The sequence below is a fragment of the Artemia sp. Qi Xiang Cuo genome, chromosome 14, assembly GCF_049724085.1.
Source record: "Artemia sp. Qi Xiang Cuo chromosome 14, ASM4972408v1, whole genome shotgun sequence".
Classification (NCBI taxonomy): domain Eukaryota; kingdom Metazoa; phylum Arthropoda; class Branchiopoda; order Anostraca; family Artemiidae; genus Artemia; species Artemia sp. Qi Xiang Cuo.
In genome coordinates this window covers 60,027,114-60,043,930 of record NC_142807.1, presented here as the reverse complement: position 1 = coordinate 60,043,930, position 16,817 = coordinate 60,027,114, and the positions used below count along the sequence as shown (strand labels likewise).

General features: G+C 35.6%; 1 protein-coding gene across 1 annotated transcript; it reads right to left on the bottom strand.

Annotated features, from left to right (window-relative positions):
• Window positions 1-14,551: 14,551 nt before the first annotated feature.
• Window positions 14,552-14,974, bottom strand: LOC148944709 (uncharacterized). The gene has a single exon (XM_089100002.1). The coding sequence runs from the start codon at window positions 14,972-14,974 to the stop codon at window positions 14,552-14,554; it is 423 nt and encodes a 140-aa protein (XP_088956128.1).
• Window positions 14,975-16,817: the final 1,843 nt, after the last annotated feature.

The window sequence follows — 16,817 nt, the reverse complement described above, 5'->3', positions numbered from 1 at the left end:
AACATCTTGCCATAAAATAATTTGGCCTATAAAGCCGCTTGTGATATTTGTAGGAGTCTATGTCTTAGCGCTTTAGAAATATTTAAAAAGGCTTCTAAAGTAAAATTTTGGAAAATTTTGAGTTTGGGGGGAAGGGGGATTTCAAAAACATCTTGCCATAAAATAATTTGCCTTATAAAGTCAATTCTGAGTTTAGTGTACGGTAACGCTAGACACTATTTTAAATTGATGACATTGTTCAAACATCACTCACATATCACATTTCAAAGGCTTCATTCTCGCCTAATTGACCACAACAAGAATCTTTTTTCTCAAGGAAATTATTGGCACTATGCTTTGGCATGTGGTAATAATAGTTCTAGATAATGAACATATAAAAGGTTGTTTGGAAATTGTCACTCTCGCTAACATGATAAGACACAGATGGCTTTAGGTAGATCGGAAAAAGACGGAATATCTTAAACACACACACAATTGGGAAAAGCCACATTTTGAACGAGATATGTAAAAGTACAGAATTATGCTCCTAACAAAACAATAGGGGAGGGGGTTTTTGTTTTGCATAATAGAAAAAAGGATACTTAGCGTTTTCTAACGACTATACACATCATATTTTAAGGGTTTGTATTGTTGGAGGGGGGGGCTAAGTCCCCCTGAAATTTGAATTTACTGGTAAAATACCATTTATCTGGAAATAAATTAAGAAATTTAATAGGCTGTACTCACATTGAAAATAGAAATATCTGTTGTCTCAAAGTTAATAAATTTCAGTGTACTATGCTTGATATGTTAAAACATAATGGAATTAAATTGTAGTGCATGAACATTTATATACGGAATTTCAAGGACGAATAAAAAACGGATGTTGAGTTACATAATTTCGTGCATGCTCTCAAAACTTGTTTGACTACTTTATACCATACCAGTTTTTTTAAGAAAAAAAAATGTACGCGTGAACTCACGATGTACATTCATTGTGCAATTCTTATAAAAAACAGATAAAAAACCTGTCTGCTTAAATTATATTATTACGACCATACTCTCAAAACATGTTTGACTACATTATACCCTGCCAAGTTTAAAAAACCTTGTCTTTAGTTTCATAACATGCATTATAGTGTGCCAACTTTTAAAATATTCACGCTTAAGTTTAATGACACAACCATGGGTTTTTCTTGCGCAATTCATGTGTAATTGTATGCGTATTCAGAAACTTTATATAAATTACTACTAACAGTTTCCTCCACTGATTCTCCAGGGCATTGAGATCAGTGGTAGCAACAATTCTCAATGACAAGTCTCCAAATTGGGATTGAAACTGAGATAAGTAAATCACAGGGGATAAAAATTTCAGTTTGAGGAGCGAATCAAGATCAGGAGGAATTCGTTTATGCACCGCTTTAGCCGTAATTTTCAGGAACACCAAACCCCGTATTTTGATCTCGCTCTTCTGTGTCTAATAGTTTAGATTTTGCCAATTCAATCCGGAAATCATGTCTGTAATCAACTTGATCTGGTGGCAAATAATTTATTTTGAAATCCACGTTAACCGTCATAGACACTGCAGATAAACGGAGTATCCTATACAGGAGACTTAGCATCAAACCCTACAGCTCTTCAAAAAGACAAAATTGGTCAGTGCTTGTTCAGAGTTAGGATAGGCAAGTTTTTTTCCTAAGTTTAGGAAATGTATTTCTAGATCTCTGAAAGTTCACAAATTTGGATTGAGCAAAGTTGTAAGGCGGAAAGCACTGTTCTTTTACTTTTTTTTTAGCAGAAGATCTATTCTGCGAGGTTTCAATTTTATAAAACAAAGATTTTTTAAAGTTCGTCAAAGGTCAGTGCCCTCTATAAAGAAAAGAAGCAGAGATGGGTTGGCTACTTCAAAATATCTTCCCAGGACGTACTTTAGTCCGTAAACCCATCCCAGAAAGTATCATTTTCTTAACCTAACCACTTTCCAAGATAGCAAAAAGTAGCTCGTCTGAAATTTTACCATATATAATTCAGACTATGTATTTGCACATTATGGGGGGGAGGTAAAGTATTGTAAACTTGTAGTTAAAAGGTGTTAATTACAATAGTCTAGAGAAGGACATGTTGAGAAGGAAACATTTCAAACAAAAACAATTCATAATATGCATAATAATTTTAGCTAACACATTTCACATGTATCCCAGCTATACTTTACCCCTAGCTCCCTCCCCTAATGTTCCAATATAGAGCCCAAATTATATATTTCTACTGCATTCTGTCACCCGTCACTTGTCTTTCTGGTTCTTGTTTTGTCACTGTTTATTAAATTTACTGGTACTCTGGACGAATTTCAGTTATGTGTTTGCACATTAAGGGGAAGGGCCTGGGGGGTAATGTATAACAGGGCTACAAGCAAGATATAGGCAACAATAATTTCTGAATATTTTCAAATATGAATTGTTTTCTCAACATGTTTCCTTCTCTAGGTATATACCATTACAACTAGGCTGGTCTGTATATTACAAAGCATAAATTGTTTTCTTACATGATTTTTTCGCAACAGCCCCAATTATATAATAAGCCTAGCTTAGGCTACGAAAAGGCTGGGCCAGGAGATCTGTCAAATTTATCAAAAAGGATAGATCTGCATAAAATTCAAGTCTTGCCCTAATCGGAGCAGCAATGAAATTCCTAATAGCAATTAGAATAAGAAACTTCACTAGTATTTTCCCTTAATTTAGCACTATTCAGCATACATCCTAAATTAAGACCTAAAACTCAGAGCCATCTCAGCCACGCAGAAATTAATTCCCTGGATGAAAAGCGATGCAGAATAGAAAGCGTTCCATGCGTTAAAGGAGGGCTCTTGTCCCTTTGATGTATAGCCACGGCTGAGCCACAGTGCTTTTGAAATTAAAATTGCATAATCTATAAATTTTCAAATAATTAACCCTAAATAATATGGGTGCCGGCAAGAAGGCCATGCCCCCCCCCAGAAAATTTGGTACTATATAGTAATTATAAGGAAACCAAAGGAAAGAGAGCAAAATAGAAAAAAACACGGAAAAATGTGTGTTGCTCCATCAAGGCCGTATCCAGGGGGGGGGGTTACCCGGTTTGAACCCCCACCGAAATTTTTGACCGACTCGAAAATAAGTCGAAAATTAGTAAAACCTAGGTAAAAATCGGTAAAATTAGTCGAAAACTGAGTCAAAAATTAGTAAACCCCCCCCCCCCAAAAAAAGTCAAAAATTAGTAACCCCCCCCTGAACAAAAATCCTGGATACGGCCCTGTGCTCCGTTGTTGGCTGCCTGCCAATAGATTTTGACCCTTAATAAGGAAAATACAAGTTCTGTTTTGTGACTGAGTGACCCTTTTTTAGTTTTTCACAAGCATTTTCGCTATATGATTTGGTTCGAGCAATAACAACAAAAAAATAATCAAATCCTTCAGAGTCGAATGGTAAGTAAATAACGATCCTTGTCAATAACGAAAGTATAAGAGCCTAAATATTGATAACATTAGATCAAAAAATCAGCTTCTTATGATGATCCTAAATATGTATTTGTTAATTAGTAATTAGTGCACAAGGAAGTTCGTATGATTATAGTAAACAACTTAATAAGGGGTAATTTCGGTAAAAATATACCGTCAACTTTTGCTTGCATTGCAAGAGTGCCCATGAACTAATGTATGGAGCCACTACGATAAGAAATGTTTCCCCGAAACGGAATGCTGGGAATTTTCCCCCCTGAATGGATACATTCTAAATTGTTGACATCTACAGTAGGGTTTTTTGTTGCGCTTATTCTTGTGGTTTGATTTTCATTAAGATTCTATCACTTTTAGGGAGTGTTTCCCCCTTGTTTTGAAAATAATGCAAATATTTTCAAATATATTCTCGTAACTTTTGATGGGTAAGGTGTCAGAAATATTCAAATTGATTTTAGGCAAAGGGACCAAGAGGCACCACAGATCTCTCCCCCCCCCCTTAGTAGCAAGAGGAGATGAAAAGATGCATAAAAACATAGGAAAACAAGGAACATTCCGATTTAAATCTTCGCAAAAACAAGCACATGCCCGTCCCCTCTCCGTTCTCCGGTAAATTTCCTGGCAGTGCTCATTCAGGTTGGCATAAGTTTGGTCAATTTTATAAATACAGTCAAATGAGTGTTGGATACTTGAAGATAGAAACCAGACTGAATGTCTTTTGATTTTTGACAGCCTTAAAAAGCAGATTTGGCTGATCATCTTGACAGTGATGGTCATTTTGAAATTATGTACAATCATACATGTACATAAAAGTAGAAAAGCATCTCTGAAAAAAAAACTTCAGTAGACGGTTGTTCTAGTAAGATGGTTCATAAATTAGATCCCTCTTATAATGAATCTTTGTTTACCTATGAACATATTTTCGGTATCTTTTATAGCATATGTCATCTTTTATGTTACATTTAAAGTATTTCTGTAACAAGAGAGGAGCTATGACCCAGTAGAATCCATATATCAGGCTTTGTCCAAAATTTTTTATTCAAAATGAAAGGAGACTGGAAACTGAATTCTACAATCCCACCCCAAGTCTCTCTTTCTATATTTCTCTGAACGATCAATTTAGATTGAAAATAAGGCCATGAAAATGCATACTTTCAGACCTCAGGCAACCCCCCTCCCCCTTATAGCTGGTGTGCAATTACGCACAACTTTAAAACTAAATGAAGCTTTTAAAAATTGTTTTTAGTAACGTCTATTTTATATGAACTAAGTACATCCTTATGAAGGAATACACCAACGCAAGACATTATATTTTTTGGAACTTGGAAGCTCAAAACCTATTTTCTTATAAGTTCAAATCTATCAGCTGTGTCAGATTTTTAATCAATAGCATTTTGACCATCTTTGGGCCAAAATTGTAAAAAAGACCAACTTGCTATTGTACAATCTTTTTTGATATTTTGGCGCTAGTACTTTCAACTTCCGTTGAATCCCCCCTGTTTTAATATTCTAGGATTATTGGTTTGGTTAACGTAAGGAAAAAAAAAAAAAAATAAACACGCATCTCCAATCATATCTTTCACAAAAAAATGCAAAATTTCGCATTTTTATAGCTAGGGGCCTGAAACTTGTGCATTGGAGTTATCCTATTTTCTGAATCTGGTGGTGTTACTGGTATCAAGATTACTCCCCCTCTGGTGGTGCTTTGCGCTTTTGTCATACAGTACGCAGATTTTCTCAGGCTCATTTCTAGTGGTGGGTAGCTTTGCCACAGGGTGGCCAACTTTCGCACTTTTGTGCTTTTGTCGGACTTTTTCGGTCATTGTCGTACTGTAGTACGTACGACACAGAAAACTACACTTTTCCATGAAAAGCCAAAAAGCGTCGCACTAAAGTGCTACGGTTTCTTTGTCTATTAGAAAATTGACTTTAATTGGTGAAAGAAAAATAATTGCCAACTGGGACCTTTCTGAGCTTGTAGTATAAGAATTATGCCTTCAACACTGCAAAAGAGGTATATAAGTAGATAAAAAAATTAAACTACAAAATTAGAAAAATAGTGAGTAAGCAAAAGCAGAAATGTCGGTCAAGACCTGCAAGAAAAGTAAACTTGATATGGACAAGCAATCACAAAAATGAAGTGGAAAAAACGAATACCGTATAGAATATGCTTTTGCTCCATTATCAAAACTCAATTAAAAATGTATAATATTTTTTAATTTAAATTATGTTAATTTTGTGTAAATGACTGAGTTGAAATTTTGTTTCTCAATATATACTTATTTGAGATTAGTGGTATTTTATATCTAATTGAAAACCCTAAGGGTACAAAAAAAAGACTTTAAAAACGCATCATAATTTGTTTATATTCATTTTTGTTACGTTTTTATGAGCCGGAGAAACATTTTGGGGGGAGGGATTCAAACCCCTTAACACCATCCCCCCTGGATATGGCCTTGTATTTTGGAATTATCAAAAGGAAGTCAGTACGCTCTAACTGTCTAAAGCGACTTTCGAATACATACCATTTCACTAGGAGTGTCCTTTCAGCCAGTATGTGAAAAATGAGCCGTTAAAATAGTGGTGTTAAGTGTCATTAATATTCTGGCTGAAACTTTTTTTTTTTGTAAATCAGCTGGTCAGATGATATCACGTAAAATCATTGAAAGAAGATCAGTGTCTGTCAGTAAAATAAAAAAAACAACAAGTAGTTTTAAAAGCAGTATCACCCAAAACAGTCGGTTAAAATAACTTGCCAGTCAGTAAAACCCATTGTCCCCTCCCCCAAACATTTTCACTAGTACTCCTCTGCCTTTCACGCATAAAAAACAAGTTCTTTCACACTAGGATTCTGTGAAAATTTATATTATCATAGCAATCATTGTTTAAAATTATCACGCTCATCACAATTATTTACACTACCCAGATGCTAGTTTAATCTCAGAGCCGAAATTTATATTAATTAATCAATTAATCATTTGTAAAATTAATTAATTAATTTTCAAGGCCGACATTAATATTAATTAGTCAATCAATTAATTAGTTCATGGCAATTATGTACACGAGCAACGTCAATCTCAAGGTCATAAAATGTGAATGAATGTATTTTATTCGAAAATTAATAAGTTTGAGTGGAGATGAACATTGAAGCTCTATGTTTATCTTATGATTGTTGCCAGAGGTTGACTTGAGCTAACGCCGACCTAACTTTAAGACGGCATTAAAGGCTTTTTAGAAGAAGTTTATTAATTTTCTTCAAAATTTACTAATTTCTCGTCCAGAAGTTCCATGTTCCGTAACGCAACACAGACCTCCATAATGTAAAATTCGATGTAGGGGTTTAGTCTATTTGATACTGGCATGTTATGGACAAAAATTGCTCCAAAAAGTTACACAACATAGCGTAGTCTAAAGCATTGCTAGTGGGAAATGTTAAATGGTGTAGCGTGAAAGCACCATAAGAACCAAAAAGGAGACCAAACCAATAAAGACATCACATAGAAATGAGAAGTAAATTTGATAGGTGACAGGAAAAGAATGCCAGATGAGACTTGGGTTCTACTTAGGCTTCTACTGAATTCAGCACAGCGCGCAAATCTCTTATAAGTGTCATACTTGTATTTATTATTTTCGTGCTCCTGTATTAAACGCACTCCTTTGCGGAAACCAGTTACCAAAAAACTGGTTTTGACGGGTTAATTTAAGACACCGCTATAGGGTAAATACAATGTATAGCGTGGTTTTTATTGCGTAGACGATATTTAAACTGTTGTTTTTTGGGCCTTAGGGGGGGGGAAGGTACCTATGTTAGGTTAGGTTACATAATAATATATACTATGGTTTACCCAACACCCCCACGCCTAATGAGCAAATGTATAGCCCAAATTTGTTTTTAAACTATTATATATTCATCCTATTTTATTTTATTTTCATTAGCATTAACCAAACTAGCAGTATTTAAAAGAGTGCGTTTTATACAGGAGTACCAATATTTTTTACTTGTATTTTCCTAAGCTTTTCAAACTTAAACCGGACGACTTTACTCGTAATTCCAAAATTAACATTTTTGTTTTTTACGATTTTATATACTAGCCTTAAGCTTAACAATTACACTTTGTTGAGCCCCATTTGATTTTCAAAAACACTGAAACACAAGAACTTATGGATTTCAACTAGGAGTAGTCCAACCCTCAGTTACTGCATTAATTTATCGATTCTTTCTTTGGAAATCCTCTGCTTAGTCTTCCTTCATTACCTTGATAAAATATTCTTATGATTAAAAATTTACAATTAATAGACAACAAAATAAATTTCAAACTTTGAAAATTTAATGTTGTTTATGCAATATTACTAAAGAATAAGAATATTCTATTTAGTTTTACCAAAAATGGATAAATAAACTGGTGTTTTTGTAGTAATTGAAGAAATCTAATGAGTTTACCATTCAACAATTTTTGAACGGTTTTACTATTTGTGAAGTTACTGAAGAAACGATGTACAACTGGCCAACCTGAAAGATCTTTCAGTTTCTCCACCGTTGATTTAAGGGCTTGTTTCCTTCTACACTGGTGTATATTAAAGTATAATCACGCACGGAACAAGTGCTGACAAAACTCTCCAAAAGTGACCCCGCGTACCTCAGCGCCTCTAGACGCAAAATGTTGCACCACTTAATCGTTCCGAGCCAAAGTACTTTGCTCCGGCAAATAATTATGCTAGAGCGTGATTCAGGCGACGAGTGACCGGGATGAATTGTGTAACTACGGTTTTTAGGTGCCAGGTTCGTATAGGTATACAAATGGTTACTTTTTTGTGTGGAGAGGATAGGTTTTGTCAGTGCTTGTTCCGTAGGTGATTATACTTTGGTGTGTATTGATGGTGACTGAAGGGAATATTTTTGAGTTATGCCACCAAGCGTAAATCTAGGCATAGTTTGATTGATCTGGCGTATTTTTGGTGTGAAAAGCTTTATCTGAAAAAACTATTTTCTTCATTTGGATCAGGGTTGCCAACTGTCGCAAGTTTTCGGTCATTGTTGTACTGTAGTACGTCCGACCCAGAACGAGACCCAGAACCCAGATACGAGATTCTTTTTATTTACCTTACTTTCTCTTTGTCGACTCAATCCCACGTGTGGAGATGTAAAGGGTAAATGTCTTGGATAAATTTTCACCGGGACTGAATTGTCTAAAACCTTCTGTGTGTGTGGAGGAGAGACGTTTTTCTGTTTTGGTGGAGCAATATTTCTCAGTATTGTTAAAAAAAACATCAAAAATTAAATTAAAAAAAAACAAATTTTTTCAACTGAAACTAAGAAGAGACATTAAACCTTAAAACAAACAGAAATTATTACGTATAGAAGGGGGCTACCCCCTCCTCATCACTTTGCTCTTTACGCTAATGTCTGAATTTCCTCCCGATTCTTTAATAGCGCCCCCTGAAACACAAGAGATATTTAATTAGAACAATTAGAAGATTTTTTTAAAGTACTAAAAAACTTTAGTCTGAAAAGCAAGTGTCGAGGAGAGGGGGGTTTTAGTGTGAAGAGCGAGGTTTTGAGGGGAGGGCTACCCTATTCACATACTGGAAAGGGCTGTAAGTTTTGAAATTTGCCCATATTGTTTACAAATAGTATTTGTCATTGAAATGTTCTGTGTATCGAGAGATCACCGGTTCAAAATCGGTTGTTCCCCAATCAAACAGTTCGTGGTAACGAACTGTAAGTAAGGAGCAACCCGGCTTAATGGTAGCCGAAACTCTAGAAAACGGTATTTTGATACAAATAGATACATCAAAAGAATTAAATTTTAATCCTGATTTCAAATATATAAGTTTCATCAAGTTTAGTCCTACCCATCAAAAGTTACGCGCTTGAGAAAATTTGGCTGATTTTCGAAAAATGGGGGAAAGACCCCCTAAAAATTATAGAACCTGAATGAAAATCGCACCATCATATTCAGTGTATCAAAGAACTCTACTGTAGAGGTTTAAAGCTCTTATCTACAAAAATGTGGAATTTTGCATTTTTGCCAGAAGAAAGATCACGGATGCGTGGTTATTTGTTTTTTTTTCTTTTTCCCAGGGGTGATCGAATCGACCCATTGGTCGTAGGATATCGTGAGAGGGCTCATTGGAATGGAAATTAGAAGTTTTAGTGCCCTTTTTAAGTGACCAAAAAAATGGAGGGCCACTAGGCCCCCTCCCACGCCCTTTTTTTCCCAAAGTCACCCGATCAAAAGTTAGAGATAGCCATTTTGTTCAGCATGTTCGAATATATTATAAGTATGTCTTTTAGGATGACTTAATACCCCGAAGTTCCCGGGAGGAGGGCTGAAAGATATGAACTTTACCCAATTTTAACTTATAGTATTGGTTATGGGAAGTATACAGACGTTTTCAGAGGGGACGTTTTTTTTGGTAGTGGGGGTGGGATGGTCGGGGGTTATGTGGGAGGATCTTTACATGGAGGAAGTTTTCATGTGGGAAGAGACATTGCTATGAAGGGGACGCCGGACTTCCCAGAATTATTTTAAAAAAAAATCAGAAATTAAATATATAAAAAAACAAGTTTTTCAGCTGCAACAGCAGCAACATCAAAACTTTAAACAAACAGAAAATATGACATATATGATTGGGTTCACCCCCTAGTCAATACCTCGCTCTTTAAGCCAAAGATTTTTTAGTACTTTCATAAGAGCTATTTATTCTAATTAGCGGCCTTTTTGATTAAGCGGTCATTTTTAAAGAATTGGAACAAAATTCGAACTTTAGCTTAAAGAGCAAGGTATTGACTAGGGGGTAAACCCCCTAATATACGTATTTAAAATATGTGAATATAGAAGTTCGTTACGTAAGTTAATTCTTAAGTTACGTATATTTATTACTAATAAAAACGTTCGTAAATAAAATTAAACAAGTTTCTAGAAAGCCATTTAACCAAATAAAAGTAAATTGATATGCAAATTTGGTTTTAATTATTCATGTACGGTGAGCCAAGATCAAAACCTGTATTTATTAAAAAACGTTCAAAAATTAAATAAAAAAAACAAGTTTTTTTTACTGAAAGTAAGGAACGACGTTAAAACTTAAAAAGAACAGAAATTATTCCTTATGTGAAAGGGGCTGTCCCCTCCTTAACGCCTCGTTCTTCACGCTAAAGTTTGACTTTCTCACAACTCTATCAAACAGTTCGTGGTAACGAACTGTAAGTAAGGAGCGACCCTGCTCAATGGTAACCGAAACTCTAGAAAACGGTATTTTGATACAAATAGATACAACAAAAGAATCAGATTTAATACTGATTTCAAATATATAAATTTCATCAAGTTTAATCCAAATTGTTTTTTTCCCCAGGGGTGATCGTATCGACCCAGTGGTCCTAGATTATCGTGGGAGGGCTCGCTGGAATGGAAATTAAAAGTTCTAGTGCCCTTTTTAAGTGACCAAAAAAATGGAGGGCATTATTTAAAAAAAGATCAGAAATTAAATATAAAAAAACAAGTTTTTCAACTGCAACAGCAGCAACATCAAAACTTTAAACGAACAGAAAATATTAAATATATGATTGGGTTCACCCCCTAGTCAATACCTCGCTCTTTAAGCCAAAGGTTTTTTAGTACTTTCATAAGAGCTATTTATTCTAATTAGCGGCCTTTGATGATTGGGTTCACCCCCTAGTCAATACCTCGCTCTTTAAGCCAAAGGTTTTTTAGTACTTTCATAAGAGCTATTTATTCTAATTAGCGGCCTTTGTGATTAAGCGGTCATTTTTAAGGAATTGGAACAAAATTCAAAATTTCGCTTAAAGAGCAAGGTATTGACTAGAGGGCGAACCCTCTAATATACGTATTAAAAATATATGAATATAGAAGGTCGTTACGTAATTTAATTCGTAAGTTACGTATATTTATTACTAATAAAAACGTTCGTAAATAAAATTAAACAAGTTTCGAGAAAGCCATTTAACTAAATAAAAGTAAATTAATATGAATATTTTGTTTTAATTATTCATGTACGGTGGGCCAAGATCAAAACCTGCATTTATTCAAAAACGTTCAAAAATTAAATAAAAAAAACAAATTTTTAACTGAAAGTAAGGAGCGACATTAAAACTTAAAACGAACAGAAATTATTCTGTATATGAAAGGGGCTGTCCCCTCCTCAACGCCTCGCTCTTTACGCTAAAGTTTGACTTTCTCACAACTCTATTTTTTTAAAACAATGAAAAACTTTAGCGTAAAGAGCGAGGCGTTAAGGAGGGGATAGCCCCTTTCATATACAGAATAATTTCTGTTCGTTTTAAGTTTTAATGTCGCTCCTTACTTTCAGTTAAAAAAAACTTGTTTTTTTTTTTTAATTCTTTTAGTCAGTAGTGAAGTCAAGAGCTATGACTATGACATTGAATTTTACCATAACGTAAATAATTTTAACATAAAGTAATTTAAATTTTTATCAAAAAGTTTTAAAAACTGTTTATCAAACAGTTCTCTGTATTTTTGTAATATTTTAAATACGATCAGAAATTAAATAAAAAAACAAGTTTTTCAAATGAAAGCAAGAAGCGACATTAAAACTTAAAACGAACAGAAATTATCCCGTAAATGAAAGGGGATGTCCGGTACTCAATGCCTCCCTCTTAGTCACCCCCTATCACTTTTGACTTTTAAAAAGAACAGTAGGACTCCAGATTTCCAATTGAATGTACCGCATCCAAAGTTTGTACGATATACGACCACCCTTTCTAGAAAAACCTAAAATGTTAATAATGGGCAACTACTAAAGCTGGTATCCCTTGCCTTGAGGGCTGTGAGGGTAGATGTAATCCCCAAAGACATAATTACCAGATCTTTCAAATATACTTAACAAAATGGCTGTCTCAGAAGATTCAATTGTTGCGATTGGGGAAATGATGGGTGTGGATGGTGGGGGGGGGGGCTGGTTGCCTTCTAATAACTTTTGACTATCAAAAAGAGCAATAGAACTTCTTATTTCCAATCAAATGAGCCACCTCTGAGATTTATACGAACACCCTTTCCACAAAACCTCATATACCCCTGGGGCGGAACGTATAGCCCTTACCCTGAGGGCTATGGAAGGAGGCTTGTCATCTTCAAAGGAATAATTACTGGACCTTTCAACTACGTTTTACAAAATGGCTATATCAAAACTTTAATTGGATGTATTTGGGTAAATGAAAAGCGTCAGGAGGGGGGGGGATACCCTTCAATCAATTTTGACTATTAAAAAGGGCACTGAAACTTAAAATTTCCGATCGAACGAGCTCCTTTCAATGTTGCTACGACAACTTCTTCTATATAAAGTGCCCTTGTAAAAAAAAAATAACAAAAAATAATACATTGTGCTCACATCGCTCTTTACTTAGGGAGCGCTAATACGCTTTCTACGATCTAACAAGAAGCTGTTTTGAAGCAAGTAATCAAAGATCTTATCAGAGAAGAAGAAAAGTCAAATTTCCTCCGTTTTGTTTAAACTAGAGATTTTTCTTGTCTGCTTAATATATGATCTGTTTAATATAATTATTATTATTATTTGTTGGAAAACCCGTCATACAAAGAAAGAAAGCACAGAGCAATAAGCGAAAAAAAGGAAGAAGTACACATAAACTTAGCAGTTATACATGTAGTTTTTTTAGTGACAAAGGCTGGAGCTAAGATCTAAAACAGTTCTTAGAACAAATTACAAAAACGAGAAAGAAAAACTCAATTATACACTGCACTGCAGGTACGCAACTTGTTTCTTGTTTTTAGGCTCTTAAATACTGTACAAACATAAGCAATATGAACATCGTTGCATCAAGCCACAATCGGTAAAAAATAATTAACCCAAATAATTATCAGTGAATCAAAAATATACAGTAGATAATCATATCAACTAGCATAAATATGACAAGAAACGGTAAAACAATTAAACGACACTTTCGCCCGCTAGTATTGAAATCAGATCACTCTCAACAAATGATTCATTTACTCCGATATACATAGATATAAGAAACAAGGAAATTATTCAATCACGGATCCTTTTACATCTTTACATAAAGCAAAATGCTTAAATGAACCGATAATTAATAAACAATTAAATTATTATTAATATACGTAATATATTATCAGAGAAAAATTGACACCAACAGTAAGAATAACCAGCGTCATTTAAATTGGACTTATACGAAAAGACACTAAATTATCAATCAGTTGAAAAGTTGTAACAATTACACTAAGCGCGAAAACAAAGACATAAAAAACAACAACAAATACATCTTAACTACTGGGCCAGTACTGACGACCAAGGATGGTTCAACTTCGTTAAAAGGGAATTATAAGCACAAATTTACTTTTCCACAGCTATAATGGGGTCAGCAATGCTGAATTTTCTAATTAGACAAGAATTGCGGGTCCAAGAGTGAAAACGTAAAAGATATTTTGCGAACCGGAAGAAAATTTAACGAATTTTTGACTTGTCATAATTTGTGAGAATTTTCCAAAACGACGATATGTACAGATAATGTGGTAGAGTGACAGAGTTAAAAAGTTTCGAAAGAAGACGGCGGTTGAAGCATAACTTATTAGTTACAAAAGAAGCATATGATAACCCAACTCTACGTTCAAAATGAGCAATTAATAGTTGTCGTGTGTGCATTATTGACGAACCAATGGGGAGACCGAGGTAGGTGATATGATCTACTGGCTTAATCCTACTAATTCCGAGAGGAATACTAATTCCTAGACGACACTTGCTTCCAGTTGAAGAATACAACTTCGGACTTTTCAGCATTGAACTGGAGACCTAGTTTTGCATATTCAGATTGTAGCGTTGCGAAAATCTTGCTATTGCGCCGGATAGCGCGGCTCAAATTCATAATGTCGTCTGCATAACATACAAGAGATAAATCAAGATCGGCAAAGATGAAAAATGTTGGATCAGCTGACTGTACATTGAGAACTCCATCATTGAAGAGTGAAGGGGAAGAAACAGCACTTTGACGGGTACCTTTTTCGACATTGACAAAAATGTTAGGGGTTGGTGCGTAGACTTGAGAGCCGTCAACTTGAGCTAATGGGTGAAGTATTAGGCGAACTTTAAGACATAATACATATCTCTAGGAGCTCGGATATATGAAGGGTTCATTCCACGTTTTGCTTCAAGGAGTAGCATAGCGGCGTGAATGAGAGAGTCGAACGTTTTACGACCATCATGCCCGGCCAACACAAGAGTTTCACCTGATGCATCAGCACCGATCAATGTGTTCGCGACAACCGACAAAGCGGGGGCACAACCGAGACGTGGCTGGAATCCAAATTGGTAAGATGGAACATAGTATTTCGCGTTCAGATGGTCAATAAACAGAATTTCAAGAAGCTTAGAGAAGGTAGTAGCCGCTGTTATAGGGAGGAAGGACGAGCGCTGGGTAGCAAGTTTACGTTTTTTTGGAATTGCAGTGATATCTTCAATTGAAAAAGAAGAAGGTACAACTCCTTGGGTAACAATCATCTGCATCAAAAGAGCAATATGGTTTGCCAGCAGCTCGTTTCCATACAGAATGTGAAGAGTGCTCATTTTATCTATGCCAGAAGATTTCTTACGCCTTAGGCGTTGGATTGCTTGCTGTACAGAAGCAACCGAAACAGCAAAATTGTCGGTTTGACAACTAGACAGAAATTTATCAAGCTTATCTTCATATTCAGACTATAGGCCGGCATCTTGTGGGCAGAATTCAGCAGAGAAGTATGAATTCCATTCGGATCAGGAATAACTTGAGCAGGTAGGCGGGCGCTAGGAGGATCTCTAGATACATTTCTCCAGAAGGAAGGTTGAGACAGAGAAGCTTGCTGGAACGTCTCTTCAACTATCTGGTTCATGTGGATGGATAGTTTCTCTTGCAAACTTTCTTTTGGTAGAAATACGAATGTCAGAAGCCCAGCCAGAGCAAGGACAGTCACAGTGGAGCTGCAAATGCTACCAAAATTTGGATTTTCTCCAAGCTTCAACTAGGCTCGGATTACTGGACCAATGCTTCGTGACACCCCGACATATACGTTTAAGAGGTATATCTGCTTCTGTTAAAATCTCCTATAATAACACAACACTTACCTAACAGGCAAATCCTTAGAAGGTGAGACCCTAGTTTCTCACAAGCAGAAGTAAATAAAAATTCCGATCGGTTATTGCGGTAATCTGTCGGGAGATAGACGTTTACAATAACATATTCTTCTACACTGACAGCAAGAAAAAATCACATGAATCAAAAATACTCGACCGGCACGAGGTCCTAACAAGTGTCGCAATACCACCCGAGGGGTGGCCATTGGAAGCGAATCGCTTAGCAGGCACCGGAGGGCTAGTCAATTTTCAGAAGACCTAAATAGTGACTCGTCAAAATTTTTTGAAAATTTTGATCGGTCAGAAATAATGAAAGAGTGTGGTAAACTGAAAAAAAAGCCGGTTTTAGTGTATCTGTTGACTTGCCAGCTGATCTCGGGAAACGACGCATAGAACTTTTATCACTTGGTTATAATTTACGAAATTCAAAAGTAGCGAGTGAGAAAATAGCGGAAACGTGTCTGATCCAAAAAGGGATCAAACTTTGGTTAGAAACCAAAAAATCAAAGACGGCTCAGTGGATGAAGTTTCCAGACAAATGCTACGATCCGCTCAAGCTTCCCTGCGCTGGCTCGGACGATGCGAATGATTCTAATTCGGACGCTTAGAATTTTTCTTTTTTTTTTAATATTTTGTGAGGTTTGCGAGGCAGCTATAATACTGAACTAATTAGGAGTGAATATTGGTAAAATTAAATTAGTAAAATTGATGAATAATTTAAATTTAAAAAGTATTATAACTGCGCCATGAGAGAGTGTTTATGTGTAATTTTCCGCTTGCACATTCTTGATTTCTGTTTATACAATGAGATGTATTTCCTTTTCGCGTGTCTTGCTTTGTTTTTCTTTTCCAGAGTTATAAGAAAAGTTCGGGTTTACAAACTTCAGAGTGGTCTACTGCTCTTCTCAAAGGTACAGCCATTGCCTCTCTTCAGTATGTTGGTAAGTAATGAATTCCTGTTCTAATCCTCCTGGGGGTGCCTCCTCGTCAACAAGCCAAAGTAGTGCTAGATTAGTAGAGCTGGAAGAAAATTTTTTGGATTTAGAAAATATTTTTGATTTAGAAATTAATAATGAATCAGATACCCCGTTATTTGATAAAAGTAAATTTCCTAGAAGCCGTTATGAAGAAGTGTGTAATTTCAGTACGGGACGCTCTGACTCTCAGCTCACTGTTCTTCAACTGAACTGTCAAGGGTTATGCTCATCTTTCGCGGATCTAGCGACTGTTTGTC

Coding starts and splice junctions, on each gene's coding strand:
- LOC148944709 (XM_089100002.1), bottom strand. CDS start 14,974: ATGATTGTTACCCAAGGAGTTGTACCTTCTTCTTTTTCAATTGAAGAT.